Source organism: Gekko japonicus, unplaced genomic scaffold, assembly GCF_001447785.1.
Source record: "Gekko japonicus isolate JY-2015 unplaced genomic scaffold, Gekko_japonicus_V1.1 scaffold237, whole genome shotgun sequence".
NCBI lineage: Eukaryota > Metazoa > Chordata > Lepidosauria > Squamata > Gekkonidae > Gekko > Gekko japonicus.
Genome location: NW_015161955.1, coordinates 823,932 through 840,317, shown reverse-complemented (window position 1 = coordinate 840,317; position 16,386 = coordinate 823,932). Strand labels below are relative to the sequence as shown.

Below are 16,386 nucleotides of genomic sequence, written 5' to 3'. Positions count from 1 at the left end.
CCTAAAGCTGTCCAGGATTATCAACATTTACGGGTAAATTTCAATCACCATTGAGCTTAGAACATTTTACTGCATCATATGTCACTTCCAGAGAAACGTAATTGAGACAGACACACCCCATTTGATACACAGCAGTAGCACTGTAATCAAGGCATAACACCGGTGAGAGGTCTATTGGTCATTTACTGATTGAATACTGGTTCCTTTACTGATGGAATAATATCAGGGATAATTATGATCTGTTGGGACTACTACGCAAGAAGGCCTTGCACTGAAGGTCTGTGTGCAGCAGACTCTGTCTCCCATAAGCATATGTCATAATAAATTCGTAAATAAATAAGACTTTAAGGTACTCCAAGACTGTTACGTTATTAAGGCTCCGCTTGGTGGAGCCCCTGCTGAGGCTGAACACAGATGTGATTTACATTGTTTTTACCACAAAAACAAGTTCTTACCTTTTCAAGGACATCATACTTTGCAACCTCAAAGTCTTCAGGAAAATAAGGGGTATTTTTATCATTATTTGAAAACCATCTGAAACCGATAAAGAAAATCAGACTGTGCACTGTTGCTGCATGCAAAGAAACACACTGCATGGAAATTGGTGGTCTAATTGAAACAATAAAGCTCCAGTTTTAATTGCGTACTAGGGTTGCCAAACCCTGGAGGAAAAGAATGTCCTGGCCCTTTACGGAATCTTAATGTTCTGTCTCTTTAAAGGAGCCATGGAAATTTCAGGTGCCCCTTTCCACCCATTCAACCTCTAGTAAAGAGGGAGACATTTTTTCCCTCCAGGTTGTTGGCAACCCTACCATGTATTCTTCTGAAGCCCATTTACTTAGAAAATACGTACGTTGTCTCTCCAGAGACTTGTTCAAGGTAACTCACAAAGCAACAGCAAACACAATAAAACCATAAAAAACACCATTACATTGTCAGTATTAAAAACAAGCTAATTTTTTGTGACTTTTTAATGTAACTGACATAGCCCTAGGGACAGGTCCATAACACACACACACACACACACACACACTTTAAAAGATGTGTGAGAGCCTGGGTAAAGATAAGATGCAATGCTGCAATTGGTTTCCACAGAAGGAACATGGAACCATATTTTCTTTTTGTGTAAAGCTGTTTACAAATCAAGAATACTCTCCTCCATCTATGCATGACTGTTTGGATCCCACTTATCCCATGAGGACAACTTCACTGTAGCACAATAAGTAACATGTGGATTTAGAGGCCACACCAAGGTTTTTCTTACCCCCAGGGTTCATTCATTATACAGGGTTCAAGCTTTTTAATTATGAAAACCCAGCCTACAGACAGACTCTGGAAGGGCCAGGTGGGGCCTTTCCTGTCCTCATGCATAACATCACATGGACCATGACAGCTGACAGGAATCAAAAGCCTCTTTGTCTTTATTATTGAAGATGGCAGGTGCAAAGACAGGTATACACTGGGGAATGCTCCCTCTAAGCTGTGGTGTCTTGTGAGCAAAAATTCTACTCTGTGAGCTACTGGCATTAAAGTTGTGAGCAAGCGATTTGGCTACTGCATACATTCGTTTACTCTGGAGCCATCCTTCCTGAGCTAAGACAAAAATGTGTGAGCCAGAGGCTAAAGAACTGTGAGCTCGCTCACACTAACTCCGCTTAGAGGGAACACGGGTTGGGAGGTAGTAGGGGAAGGGGCAAGAAGAAGAAGGGAGCACGGGGGGGGGGCAGAGTAGTGGGGAGCTGTTTGAGGGCTTCCACTCTGGATGTTTTTGTTCCTACTTCCCTTGGAAAATCAGACCTCTTGGTTATGTATTTATTGTAATTGTAGCAACAAGTGATTGTATTTGGCTTTGTTGTCATGAAACTTTTTGAAATTTTGGAATCTTTAAGATATGACTCTCTGATTTTCTTTCTTTCTTTCTCTTATTGTTTGTTTTTCTCTTTTTTCTCTTTTTTCTTTTTGTGCTTTATTGTTTTTTATACATGCAAAAATCTTCAATAAAGAGTTTAACCACCATGGAAAATAACCAGACCTCCATTTTGGTAAATGTTTTCACAATTTAAGCTGCTATCAACGGGGCAGAACGTTTTTTTCTCTGAGAGGTGGTGATAGGCCCAAGGTCACTCAGTAAGTTTCACAGCTGAGTTGGGAGCCGTGGCTGAGCCAGTCACACTGAAACCCCACCTTCTGTCCACTTCCCCCAAAGTAATATGTCTAGAGTACATTGGTTCAAAGAACACCTGAAAGTTGCCATTGCTTAAATCCATTTTAAACATCATAGGAATCAAAGAACTTGACACAATACAAGTTTCTAGTCTCAGCCAACATGCTTGGTAGAGGGCTTTGTTTTTCTTTAAATAATGAGGTTGGCCAATTACCTTAGTTCGTCTGTGTTGCTGCTATCATCAGACTTGCTGCTATCATCAGACTCGCTGTCGTGCCAGTCGCTCTCACTGCCATTTTTGGCACCGTCGTTTACCTTCTGACTGTCATCCAGACAGACAGAGACAATCTTCACATCTATTGGAATGACAATAAATATTTCCCATAAGGTTACACTCATATTTGCATAATACTGGTAAATCTCACAATTAAGAAGTACATTTGGCATTTGAAAAAGCAATTTTCTTGATCGTTAAAACTGCCTGTAATATAAAATATGACAGGAACACAGAGAAAGCATTCAGGTTTTCTGCTTTATATTCTGTAAAGACATATGTTTGTCAGGTTCAAGGTTCTGGGACTAACCTTCAAGGCCATAAACTGTCTGGGACCAACGTGCCTTCGGGACTGCCTCTCCTGGTATACCCCCTAAAGAGCACTGTGCTCAGCTGAGAAATATCTTTTGGAGATCCCTGGCCTGAAAAATATCCGGCTGTCCCCAACGAGAGCCAGGGCCTTTGTGGCCTGGCCCCAATCTGGTGGAACTCTCTGCCTTGCCCTGAGGGACCTCGTGCAGTTTTGCAGGATTTATGAGACAGAGATGTTCCGCCAGTCTTATGGTTGAGGACAGCAACATTTTTTAATCATCCTGACTCCTTCTCCATTGATTTCCCCCTTGGGGTTAGGATAACTTGATCTCAGACACAATCTAGAAAGGTTATTCTATTTGTTTGACTGTTTTTAACCATTTTAAACTGTACCTTTGAATGCTGTACACCGCCTTGAGCCCCAATTATGGGGGTAGGGCAGTTCAGAAATCAAATTTCAATAATAAAAGAAAGCCTGTTTTGCATTAGAAATTATACCACATAAGCTTATAATGAACTCCAAAATTCTCTCCACTGGGTGTTTTCTCAGAATTTGGAAAGCTAAATACTAACCAAATACTATTATGTCCAGTGATCAAGCTTGAAAGGCAAGTATGTTACATATCTCTCCTTATATATAATTGAATGGTGGGTGCCAAAGTTCTAATTCTAAAATGCACTCCCTTAGTGTATGGCTGATGGCACTGCTCCTCAGCATATATCGCCACCAATCAGAAGGCAAAGCCCAGGTCCCGCCCACACCACAACTGCTGCGACAACCTGGTCTTTTGCATATGGAAGCTGATTGGACTTCACTCCATTCCACACTTCAAACTCCCCCCCCCCCCCAAGGCAGTTGGAATGTCAGTTGCATATGGAATCTGCTGTATTCTGGTGGTGTGCAGGTCCCAGATTCATGTTTTAAAAGCAGACTGACACTGTTTGCCCAAAGCACTCTCCCAGAGCCTCTTTCTAGATCTCGTTGTATTTATTTCCACAACGGGCCTTATTTCTAGTAGGTTATAACACAGTAATTCACTTGTTTCAGTGGGTTTTAGACTAGAGTTACTCTGCATGGGATTGCACTGTATGCAGCCTACATCACAAAAAGATAGCTGCACTTGAAAAATCCTGGCACTGGCAGCAGTCTGCATTCCTTTGTTACATTTATTTGCCCTGACTTTCCAGGAACCCAGATTGAACATACAAGTTCTTCTAAGCAGCGGCTTGGCCTAGCCCTCTTTTTTTCGGAAACACAGACCTGCATCCAGCAGGCACCTTAAGAATACTTTTGCAATGGGTCTCGCCTCTGAATCCTTCAACTTTGCCCCCAATAAACAGAAGGAGCAGCAACCAACATCCATACTTAAAACGTCAAAATCAGGGAGAAACCCAGGAGGTAAATTCACCTTTCAAATGACTATCATGATGGATTTAATCTCCCCAGCTAAGACATCACATCGGAGCCAATTCCCATTTTACATTTTGGCACATTTGTTTTAAAAGCAAAAGTATACAGGGCCAGATAAAAGATGGCTACAGATATGAGGTGCTGTGTCAGTATCCGACAGGCCAAGAACGTAACTTACAGGCTCATGCTTTTGGCCACTTTTTCAAGTCAGATAGGTTCCATTCACTGGTTTGATACAGAATTACCATATTTCACCATTCTTTTCACCCCTAGCGAATCTGGCCACATTTACCCATGCAACAGTAACCTCCAGGCTAGACTATTGTAACATACCCTGTGTGGGACTGCCCTTGAAGACAATGGTGGAAACTTCATCTCGTACAAAATAATCAGCTCAGTTACTAGGTCACACCAACCATTTCACATATACTGACTGACAGTTTGTTTCTAAGTTTGATTCAAGGTGTGGGTTCTTCCCTTTAAAGCTACTCATGGTCTCAGACCTGTATACTTGGCATGATCGCCTCTCCCTGTGGTCCTCAGACCAACACCTTTTGATTAGCCCCTCCCATACATTATTTAGGATGGTCACTGCTAAAATCCAGGGCTTTATCAGTGGCTGCTGCTATTTTATGGAACTTGTTAGCATCTCCTTTGTAGAGATTCCACAAGTTGTACAAGGTAAAATTATTCAGGAGGCCTTTTGACCTTGTTTTTAACTTTTGTAAAGATTTTTAATTGTATATTGTTTCTATTACCATGGCAGCCCTCTTTCCATCAGTTTTCAGAGAAAGGAAGGCTAAAATGCTCTAAACAAAAAGACACAAATGGAAGATTTAGCAAGAGAAAGAGATGGGAAGGCTTAATTATTGCATTTCTCTTTGCTATGAAGTCAGCTCATTTTAAAATGTTAATAATTATATTGTAACTAGGAAAAAGGCCCGTTATGGAAATAAATACAACAGCCTCTAGAAAGAGGCTCTGGGCGAATGCCCCGGCCTTGTAATTGCAGAATTATGACAATGAAAAATTGATGATCAAGCACACTTCATGCAAAGGAAAACAAGAATACTGAAAGCCTCCCCATCTACTCAGTAAAGTACAGGACTCATTTCAGGAATGCTGGGGAATCTAACTCTGAGCAGCAGAAGCTGGTGGGAAATAAGCTTAAAGGGACAATTGCAATTTGCTGAAGGGGGTTACTTTCAAGCAAATGTACAGGAGCTTGCATTTGGGGATGGGCAATGCCACATTTATAAGGGGAATACAGACCTAGTTTAAGTGCTGTGTGGAGTCCTCATTTAAATTCTGCTTGCAGCTCAGTGTGGAAAAGCATAAAATGCATTTTTCTAAAAGATTTAAAGGGACCGTGTAACAGCGTGAGAACTCCAGATGCTGGAGAACTACTGAAGCTAAGCAACCATAGTCCCAAACAGTAAATGATGGTGCATAATAAATATTTACATATTCTCTCTCTCTCTCTCTCTCTCTCTCTCTCTCTCTCTCTCTCTCTAATAATTCAGTAAGACGCAAACTGACACAGCGAGGAGAAAATGCGCACCCACAGTGTGTGGCCTGGTGCGCGGTCCCTCAAAGGCTTAGCCACGTTCCATTGGCCATGTCCTCTGAGTCCCGCCTCCGACACAGCGTCACACAGCGGGCCGCGACGAGGCAAAGCACCAGCGGGGACAGACGATGGCCGGGAGGCGGCTTTCTGCCCAGGTGACACAGAGAGAGCCGGCCCAGGAGGCGAGAGCCGCCAGTGGCGGGAGGCGGCGGCCGCCTCGCTAACAGCAGGGAGGCGGGGGAGGCGAGGGGGACGCGCTATCGGAAGACGACGAGCCCCAAGCGTCAGGACACGCCTCGGGCAGCAAGGAGCGGCCAGCGGTCGGGAAACGCACTCAGGACATGCACCGCCTGAACGGAGCGACGCCAAGGCCAGAGCTGGAGAGACGGCCAGGAGAGGGACTGGCCGTGTCCTTCCCCTTAACGGGGAGGTGGGGCCACACAGGAGCCACGGCAGGGAACCGCGGGGCTAATGACAGGAGGAGAGGAGGGTCGTCAAACCCACCCACTTCCCTTCCCCCCCACTTTCTCTCTCTCTCTCCCTCCCCCACCCACCGGCTTCGCCAACCCACCCGCCCCGGCGGACACACGGAGGCGGCTCTCCCCCTCCCCCCTCCTTCCTTCACCCACCCACCCTACCTCTCTAGGTGGCCCGTTGTATCCGTCCTCAACGGGCTTTGCTCCCTTGTGTGTGTGTGTGTATGTATATATACATGCATATATACATGTATATATACATGTATATATACATGCATATTTAAATGCATGTAAAGAATTGTAGTGTGCACACGGGTCATGAAATTCTAGGTACAACAATGATAATTTAAGAAACCTCCAATGAAACGCTAATATCATGTACTCATAAGTGGACAGGGATAATATAATCCCAGGCGTGAGAAGTTTGCAACCCCTGTTGTTTTGTTAAGTGCAAGTACTTTTCAAATCAAGATCCAAGTAAGGTAAGCTTCTCTTACCAGGTGTACTTTCCAAGGCCTTGAGGGGTTCCGAGTCAGAAGGGGGTAAAAGTCTGTTTTCTTTGACTGAGTCCCATATGAAATTGACATCTACAGTGGGAAGCTGCTTCTTCTTGATGGTTTTCAGATGAACAGAACTGAGCGCATCAGCATCGTCAGTGACAACATGCGTACACTGAAATTAAGTTAGGAGAAGGTGTTCAAAATGTAGAATTGCTCTTTTGTAGAACTCTTGCTTGCAAGGCCAACAGAACGCATACAGGTACAACTGGTACAAACTGCTCCTTCTGTTTACGTTCTCTCTCCTTCAACTGCAGCTGGTAAAACTGTTAGAAGAACCAGATGCAACATCCCAGTGCCTCAGCCTCCAAGAAGGGACCCCAGAGTAGCAGGGGTAGACAGGCAAGCACTAGATATCATCCTGTTTACTCTTCTTTCACTGAACCCTTAGAAGTGTTGATCACCTTTCTTAGGGAAACCAACTTCCTTCCATCTCGTCCTTTCTCTCTCTTTCTCTTCCATGCACACAAGATGGAGAAGCAGGATGCCTCTCAGCATCTGAATCCATTTCCTAGCTAGATAGTATAGGAACTGTCCCTATCTCTCTACCCTCCACTATCAAGTATGTATTTCTAGAATAAAGTAGTTCTTATTTTGTTTTAAACTGAAACGTGGCTCTGTGTAAATCTGTAGTCTTGCCAGCACATGTTAGGCCCAGGAAGCACTGGTGCATTAAAGACTAGTGTGCTCTGCTAAACATCCTCAACAATATTGTAGCACTTTAAAGACTAACATTTACTGCTGCGGAAGCCCTCCTGAGCTTTAACTCATAAAAACTTAACGCTACAATAAATGCGTTAGGAGTTGAAGATGACACAAGAGTCTTTGTGAGACTCACAGCCTCCTCCTTCACATGCAGTGCAACTGACCTGCCCAGAAATCAATACAAGACTTACCTTATCATTTATTGCAAATGTTATCTGCCCGCCATTTTCTTTAATGCAGTCCTTCAGCTTGTTCTTCTCCTGAATGGTTATTTTTTTCAGTTTCAAGAAAAATCCACAGTTGGTGAAAATTGGCTCGGGCATCCTGCAAAGGCAAACCTCAAACTCAAATGGTTGCATGCTCTGACTCTGCCATCGGATCACTGTGAATGGGCCTATCCCTACGTTTTTCCTTTAACTGTAGTGATGTTGATGTTGGAACAGAGTCCAGGATGGGACAAAAGAACACTAATACTCCTAGAATGGCTGTGAATGTTTCCTAAATGAATAATTCACCTTTGCCTGGGAGAAATGACAGAAAGGAAGAACAGAGAGAGCTGTGAGTTTGTTGAAACTGAAGCACCTTGAGGTGTAGAGTCTCTCAGCTGTCTTGCAGGGCTGCCTCTTTACCTCCAGTTATGTTCTGCCTATGCATTCATAATTTTTTTAAAAAAATCACAAAACATACTGGAGTTTTTTGGCATTCTAAAGAACCAACAAGTTTTTATCTACCACAAACTTTCACAGACTAGAGCCTACCTCTAGAAACATTACAGACACCAGCAATCTCTAGTACTTCCCCATCAAAAGAAAACTGCATTCAGTAGCTTTGCCCTGGAACTTATGTCCACATAAGAATATTCACAAAGAAAACTGTTTTTTTTAAGTTCCTTAAAACTGTTAAGTACTGCTCAGTGTACATTCATTAATACAGACATGGCCAACTTGACACTTCCTTATCAATCTGTATATCTAATAGTGAAAGCGCCCCCTGCATGCGAATATCTAAATCCACACATCGGGGCACCTGGGGGGCAGGGGGATTTTCCTGCACATCTGGGGCGATCCCCAGATATGCAGAAAAATCTAAAAACTGTAAAAAAACTATAGGGGGGATACTGAAATCCCCCCAAAAGTAAAAGAGCGTCCCCTGCGCATGCGCAGGGAACGCTCTTGGAACAGCTTCAGCGGGAGGGGTGGGGGGAGAAGGCTTGGCCGACTGGCGAGGCCTTGCCACCGCTACCAGCAGGGGAGGAAGGAGAAAGTTTGGCAGGCCGACGAGGCCTTGCCACCAGGGGGAGGGAGGGAAGTTTGGTGGGCCAGCAAGGCGCTGCCACCGCCAGGGGAGGGGGAAGCTTGGCAGGCTGAGGTCAGGCCTCGCTGTAGGTGCCGGGGACGACAAGGGAGAAGGCTCAACTGTGGCTGCTTCTCCTGTGGAGCGTCTTCCCCCTCCCGCGAGTATCGCGGGTCCCCCTTCTTGTCTTCTCTTAAGTTCCAACTCCACACCTGAGATTTATCCATGACAATCTTTATTATTTTGGCTCATGGAAGAAATTCCTAAAGAAACCCCATCTGAACTCTAACAACTTCCACCCTGCCATGACCTGAACTTTGATCAACACTCATGAGTAGACCCATCCAAAGCCCATCACAGAGTTACCATGCACCAGCAGGCAACTGGAAATTTACATTCAGGCCTTGTTTGTTCTTTTCCTGGATGCATCTGTTCATTCACTGTGGGAAATGTGTTGTTGGAAGAGATGGACCCTTGGTTTGATCTAGGGTACTCTTGTTTGTTCCTAATCCAAACCTTATCAAAAATACTTCTACACCTCAAGGAAAGGTGTACTTGAAAGATTTGTACACAGCCATGGTGTGGTCTCATTTGGAATACTGTAGGTCCTGCCACACGAAGGAAGAAGGGACGGCCAAAAGTGCAGCTTTTAAAAGCCACACCTAAGTAGGCACGCGGCGGCGGGATCATACAGATCCCATGAGCCGCTGTGCATTTGCTCCCCGGCACGATCAGATGCCGGGGAGACGGGGAGAAAGCCACGGGAGTCTGCTGAACTGCGCATGTCGGAGCATGTGCAGTTCGGCAAGGAGCCGGGGATGCGCCGGCGAAAGAACGTGCCAGCGATCCCACGGCCGCCGTTGCTGCGGCCGTTGGAAAAGAACCACCTCGGTAGGTGGTTCTTTTTTGGTGCGGATCATTGCTGGAAGAGCCGGATCGGGGACGGACACGGTACGCTTCCCAGATGTTGCGGTGGGATCGCGCTCGTTTGCTCCGCCCCCGTTCCGTCCGTCTTCCGGCCCTAATCCTCTCGTGTGACCGGGGCCTGTATTTAGTTCTGGTTGCTATATCTCAAAAAAGACACTGCAGAGCTGGAGAAAGTACAGAAGAGGGCAACCAAAATGATCAATGAGCTGGAGCATTTTCAGTCTGGAATTTTTTGGTTTAGAAACAGGCTTGGGCAGGGGGTGAGTCAGGATAGAGATTTATAAAATTGTACATCCAGTGGAAAAAGTAGATAAGAGGGAGCTTTTCCTCTCTTTCCTGTAGCAGTAGAACTTGGGGGCACCTAATGAAGTTGATGGGCAGTAGGTACAGGACAGACAGAAATACATGAACAAGTAATTAAATTGCAGAATTGACAGTGGAGGTTGTGATGGCCACAAGCAAAGACAGCTTTAAAACGTGGTTATACCGATTCATGGAGGATAGGTCTATGAGCAGCTACTATCCATGGCTAGTAAAAGGAACCTGTATTCAGAGACAGTAAGCCTCTGAAATCCAGCACTGGGGGGGCAGCATGAGGGGGAAGACCTTGGCTTCTATTCCCTGTTTGGTGGCCTTCCAGGGAAGCTGGTTGGCTGCTGTGTGAAACAGGATGCTGGACTACATGGACCAATCCAGCAGGGTTCTTCTTATGGTCTTGTGATTCTAAACAGACATTCCACTCCTTGCAACCAGAGAAAGAGACAGACTGACAACACCCATCATGGCGTAGGGTAGAGTGTTGGTTGAGAGATCTATGTTCAAATCTCCGCTCATCACAAAACTCACAGGGCAAGTCTTTCTCTGGCTAACTTACCTCACAGGGTTGCTGTTAAACTAAACTAAACTACTGGAAAGAACCACATGTGCTGCTCTGACCAGCCCCAACCAATGAAATACAGGCTGTGTCTTCTACCACCTTCATTGATAGTGGATAAACACGGCAGGCTTGGTCTTCACAAATATTTTTTTATTCAATGGTTCCTCCCTCAGAGAGCTAAAGTGCAGGGCTTGGTTGTCCTAGAACTGGCAACAAGTCTGCACTGCCAGATAAAGCAGCTGGGCAAACTTAGGGTCAGTTCTGATGAGAGGCTCGATGCTCACCTACTTTCTTCCTGAACTGATCTTATGATAATACAGGGGTGGCCTTAACTGAATCACTGTTATTGTTTTTCATTTTCAGCCTCCCCTGCCTTGCAGAGCTGTTAAGAACATAAGAACATAAGAGACGCCAATGTTGGATCAGGCCAAAGGCCCATCCAGTCCAACACTCTGTGTCACACAGTGGCCAGAAATACCAGTGCCATCAGGAGGTCCACCAGTGGGGCCAGGACATTAGAAGCCTTCCCCCTGTTGGCCCCCCCCCCCCAAGCACCAAGAAGACAGAGCATCACTTGCCCCAGAGCCCCTATCTATACCTTGTGGCTAATAGCCACTGATGGACCTCTGCTCCATATGCTTATCTAATTCCCTTTTGAAGCCGTCCATGCTTGTAGCCGCCACCACTTCCCGTGGCAGTGAATTCCATGTGTTAATCACTCTTTGGGTGAAGAAGTACTTCCTTTTATCCGTTCTAACCCAACCGCTCAGCAATTTCATTGAGTGCCCACGAGTTCTTGTATTGTGAGAAAGGGAGAAAAGGACCTCTTTCTCTACCTGCTCTATCCCATGCATAATCTTATAAACCTCAATCATGTCACCCCTCAGTCGTCGTTTCTCCAAGCTAAAGAGCCCTAAGCGCTTTAACCTTTCCTCATATGGAAAGTGTTCCAACCCTTTTATCATTCGAGTTGCCCTTTTCTGCACTTTTTCCAAAACTATAATATCCTTTTTAAGGTGTGGTGACCAGAACTGCACACAGTATTCCAAATGAGGTCGCACCATTGATTTATATAGGGGCATTATGATATTGGCTGATCTGTTTTCAATACCCTCCCTAATAATCCCCAGCATAGCATTGGCCTTTTTTATTGCTGTTGCAAGCATAAAAATGGAGGAACGGGGAAACCTGAGTTCTTTGCAGGGAAGGGCAGGATAAAAATGTAGACACATACATACACAATGAAATATAAATCTGACAAACACTCTAGATTAAAGTGACCACATATATAAAGGAAAGCAGAGTTTCTGTAGGTATGCAAGGGGATTAGCAGGTGTTGACTGTCACACTGGGGGAACAAAAGCTACACCTGTTGAAGTTCTCTATTAATGAACTGTTAAAAGTACAGCAACTTTGTCCTGTTTGCACCGGGCCAGCTCAGTGATGTTTTGCTTACACTGCTTTGTACATTCAGAGGGGTTGGTATCTGAACTTAGGCAGATCATGAGAAGGAGTGCAGGATAGGTTGCCTCACTGCTTAGTTGTCATGGCTCTTTTTTAAACGCCCAGGGAAATGCTGAGTGCCACTTTGGGGTCAGGAAGCAATCCTGAAGGTTTTTTGTCATCTTCTGGGTGTGGAACAGCAGTCACTGCGGGTGTGGAGGGGGAGGTACTTGTGAATTTCCTGCATTGTGCAGGGGGTTGGACTAGATGACCCTGGAGGTCCCTTCCAACTCTATGATTTGTAAAGCAATGCTCCTGATCCAAGCCACAGCAATTTATGCAATACTTCTGGTAAATTTCATCTCCGAAGATAGCAAAAGCTCCTATTGTGACACAAGGCTTGCCCAAAGCAAGATGTAATATGGAGTCTTGCAAATGTTAAAAAAAAATTTACACTGAAGAAGCAATCCTAAGTAGATCAGTTCCACGGTAAGTCCCATTTTATTTGATGCAATTTGCTCCCAGGAATGTGTTTTTAGGATTTCAGTCTCAACAGAACCCCTAAGGTCCTGCTCATCAAATATCCCCAGAAAATCCTTGTCTTTAAAAGCCCCTGTGTGAAAGCCACACCTAATGCTGGAACCAGCTCTCAAAAGGGACGAAGGAGATTGTTTTCAATGACTCATCAGCCATCCCTGATCCTAAAATAAATAATATGAAACCAGGCAGAGTTCATTTCCTGGATTAGAAAATAACACCCCTTTTTTAATACTACAGGAGTGACAATGTACAGGACCAGTGTAGCATCAGGATCACAAATTTTAAAGCATCAAACAATCTCCAGTCTTTTATCCTACTGCTTGACTAGGCAAGGTTTGGGAAGAATATGTTCTACTGTTATAAAGCGGCAGAAAAAGCAAAACCAAACCAAAAGAGAATAGAAAAGCTTGGGGGAGAGAGAGAGAAAGAGAAGTTCAAATCCATGAAGGTCCCTGCTGGGCGATCCGGGCCATTTACTTTCTCTCAACTTAGTCTGTTATGACACTTTCAATACTAGCAAGACGTTTTTATCCCGCTGTATGCTTTCGCAGATCCACCCTCAGATGCAGGTAAGTAATAGATCCTGGACAAACCGATCCATCCACAAAGAGGTTATGGAAAAGAAAGACTGCAAACGGCAGGATCACAGGGCCTATGAAATGCAGAAATACTTGGTTGTGATTAACGGGACTAACTCTAATTAAGCCTACTCAGAAGGAAGTTCCATGTTATTAAATGGGGCTTACTCCCAGGAAAATATCGTTACGCCTGCAAAACGTAAAATGCAAGTGCAATTTTAAAAAGTACAAATATCATTAGCGGCAAGTAGCAACCTCCCTAGTTTTACTAAGCTTGTAAAAACTAACCTAGTACAGACTACTAGTAAGTCTATAATGGCGGAGGAAATCCCCGTTCTTCTGCTTCCCCAGTTGGGTCGCCAAGGCTACTCTTCGGGACTCCTCCGCCTCTGCACGACCAGCAGAAATTCTGGAAGCGAAACTGGCAGAGGAGCCCTGCTAGAAGGAGAGAGGGGAAAGCTGGCAACCCCAGTTTTAGTGAGAGATGATCCGATTGGCGACACTATTAAAAAATATCCGATTTGATTGAAAAATCAAAGGCGAAGCAGAAAGGATTACGCACCTGCAGCAGCACCAGAATCACAGCGCTGCAGGCACTTCCCGGTTCTCTTGACAAGGCGAGGTTCCCGAAAGCGACTGCGCCACCTCTCTCGAAAGCAATGCGAGGAAGAAAGTACCTCCCACACACAAATCAGCAATTGGTTGCAGATGCGAACCGAACAATCGAACACCGAAAAAGAGTGCGGGCGCCCTCTTGCGTAGCACGGGTAACAACAACGTAGAGTTCCGTATTCATTGTTTTGTAGCGGTAACAGATGCAAATCTTGTGGCTCCTGAAACAGGAACGTTTTATTCCAGCATAAATGGACTACAAGCAGTTTTTCAGATGCCACATAAGGAGTGGCCGCGAAACTTTGCGCAGGAATAACTTGTGTTAAGTCTTTTAAGTGCCACAAGACTGTTCATTTCTAATTATTTGGACTAGAGTGCTCTTGAGCATGTGCAGAATACTTTTCTGCTGTGACATGACTACCGCCAGCCCCTAAGGAACATCTGGCTTTAAGAGGAATAGAAAAGCTTCCATTGCAGAGAACGTGAGGGGGGATGTACTAAAAGGAATGACAGGCTCGCCCATTGGTATAAAAAAAAAAAACAATTCCACCCTCCCCCAAAGTGGGAGCCAGGGATGCCAAATGACTTGCATGAGCTCCATTGAAATATATTACAGCAGCACACAAAAGATGAAATTAAAATGCAGAATGGATTCTGAATGAAGGTCTCTGGTCTCAGACAGATGGAAGGACAGCTGCCAAAAGTGGCATGATGCCCCCTGGGGAGTAGCAGAAATGTTCTGCCAGTGCAATGGGACCCCCGCCCCGCAGGGAAAAGACAGTCTCTAGGATCAGAACCAGTGCTCAGGGACTGGAATGATGGCCCCTAGAGTGGAATAACAGTCCCTTGGAAGAGAATCAATGCTCTAGGACTGGAATGACAGCCCCCAGAGTAGAATGATGGCCCTTGAGAGTAGCAGGAGTGTCCTGCAGCTGCAACAACAGATCCCAGAGTGGAGTGATGGCCCCCTGGGCATAGCATAGGAATGCATGAGCATTCTGAGACAGGAATGACAGGCCCCCAAGTGGAAATACAGGCCCTAAGAATACAATCAGTGCTTTGGGACTGCAATGACAGGATACAAGTTTTGTAAATAAATAATAATAAAGAATGTGGCGGTAGAATGGAATGCACCACTCAGTTCACAGGGGTGGATTCCAGCTTTGAATGCTCCAATAAAACTGTATTCAAGTAAAAGGCTAATCCACGAAAAAGGTTCCATCATCTCTAAACAAAGAGATTATTTACTCTGTTCTCTCAAGGCAACTTACCTTGTTCTCTTCTCCATTTTATCCTCACAGCTACCTCAAGATACATTAGGTGGTTGGTGGGCTAAATTTTCCATTCGCAGGGACTTTTACACACCAGGGGGCATCCCAAACTGTGATCTTCCAATGATTCCTACATTGTCCTACATGCCTGACATCAGACTGCAATCCTGTGGGCATTTTATTGGAAACAGTGGCATTTGTGCATAACGGGATCAAGGTGTAAATTATTACTGTGCAATAGTAGTAGGTGTCTCCTGTTATTCTTCCTGAAGCATTAAAAAGAACATTCCATTCATTCTCTACTGGATGCCTCTGAAAACAGTGTATTTGTCATAGAACAGAGTTTGAGTCCAGTGGCACCTTTAAGACCAACCAAGTTTACTTCCGGGTATAAACTTTTGTGTGCAAGCACACTTCTTCAGATACTTCGTTGGTCTTAAAGATGCCACCCGACTCAAACGTTGTTCTATTGCTTTAGGCCCACACGGCTACCCACCTGAGTTTATTTATCAGTATTTAAAAAGTGTCACAGGGGGTAATTTTTCATTTTGCAGCGTGTAATTCACATTTCTAACTCCCCAATTCCGATGGACCATGCTAAACAAATAACGGGACATACTAAAACTAAGGACAGCGATTGCCCATAGAGAATACATGAGTGCCCATAGAGAATAATGGAGAGTAGGCTTGCCCAGAGGGGATAGTGCAGTACATAATTGCCAATAGAGAATCCAAAATTGCCAATAGAGAATCCATGACTGCCCATAGGGAATAATGGAGACGTCACTTGCCCATAGGGGATAATGGAGTACATAACTGCCAATCGAGATTGCTCATAGGGACATAATTGCCAACAGAGAATCCATGATTGTCCAAAGGCAATATTGCCCAGAGGTTATTCTGGCTCTCCCAGTTCTCGTTAGGGGTTCTTTAAAAAGTTATGGCCGCATTCGCTGTCGGCGCGGAATGGGGCGGGGGGGGGGGGGGAAGCAACACGTTCTCCCACCTCCCTGAGCCCGGGGCAAATTCTACCTCTCGGGAGAGGTCCTTCTGGCTCTCCCAGCTCTCCTTAGGGGCTCTTTAAAAAGTCATGGCCACAGCTGCTGTCGGCGGCAGCTGCAACAACCGTGCAGGGGTGGGGAAACGTTCCTCTGCCTCCCTGAGCCCTGGGGTGGTGGCCTTGGACTCCTAGGGGCAAATTCCACCTCTCACATTGCTGCTCGGACATCACATGCGAGAGGTCATTCTGGCTCCCCCAGCTCTCAAATGTTCCCCCGCCTCCCTGAGCCCCGGGGTGGTGGCCTTGGACTCCTAGGGGCAAATTCTACCTCTCTCGAGAGGTCATTCTGGCTCCCCCAGCTCTCGTTAGGGGCTCTTTA

General features: G+C 45.2%; 1 protein-coding gene across 1 annotated transcript in view; it reads right to left on the bottom strand.

Moving 5' to 3' along the window:
* The window catches only part of PARP4 (poly(ADP-ribose) polymerase family member 4), a 64,203-nt gene extending 56,414 nt beyond the window's left edge, over positions 1-7,789 (bottom strand). The window contains exons 1-4 of the mRNA XM_015429497.1: positions 7,658-7,789; positions 6,702-6,876; positions 2,379-2,520; positions 456-534 (exon numbers count right to left, since the gene is read on the bottom strand). Coding sequence (XP_015284983.1) covers positions 456-534; positions 2,379-2,520; positions 6,702-6,876; positions 7,658-7,789 — 528 coding nt within the window. The remainder of the gene's footprint in view (positions 1-455; positions 535-2,378; positions 2,521-6,701; positions 6,877-7,657) is intronic.
* Between the last annotated feature and the right edge of the window lie 8,597 nt (positions 7,790-16,386).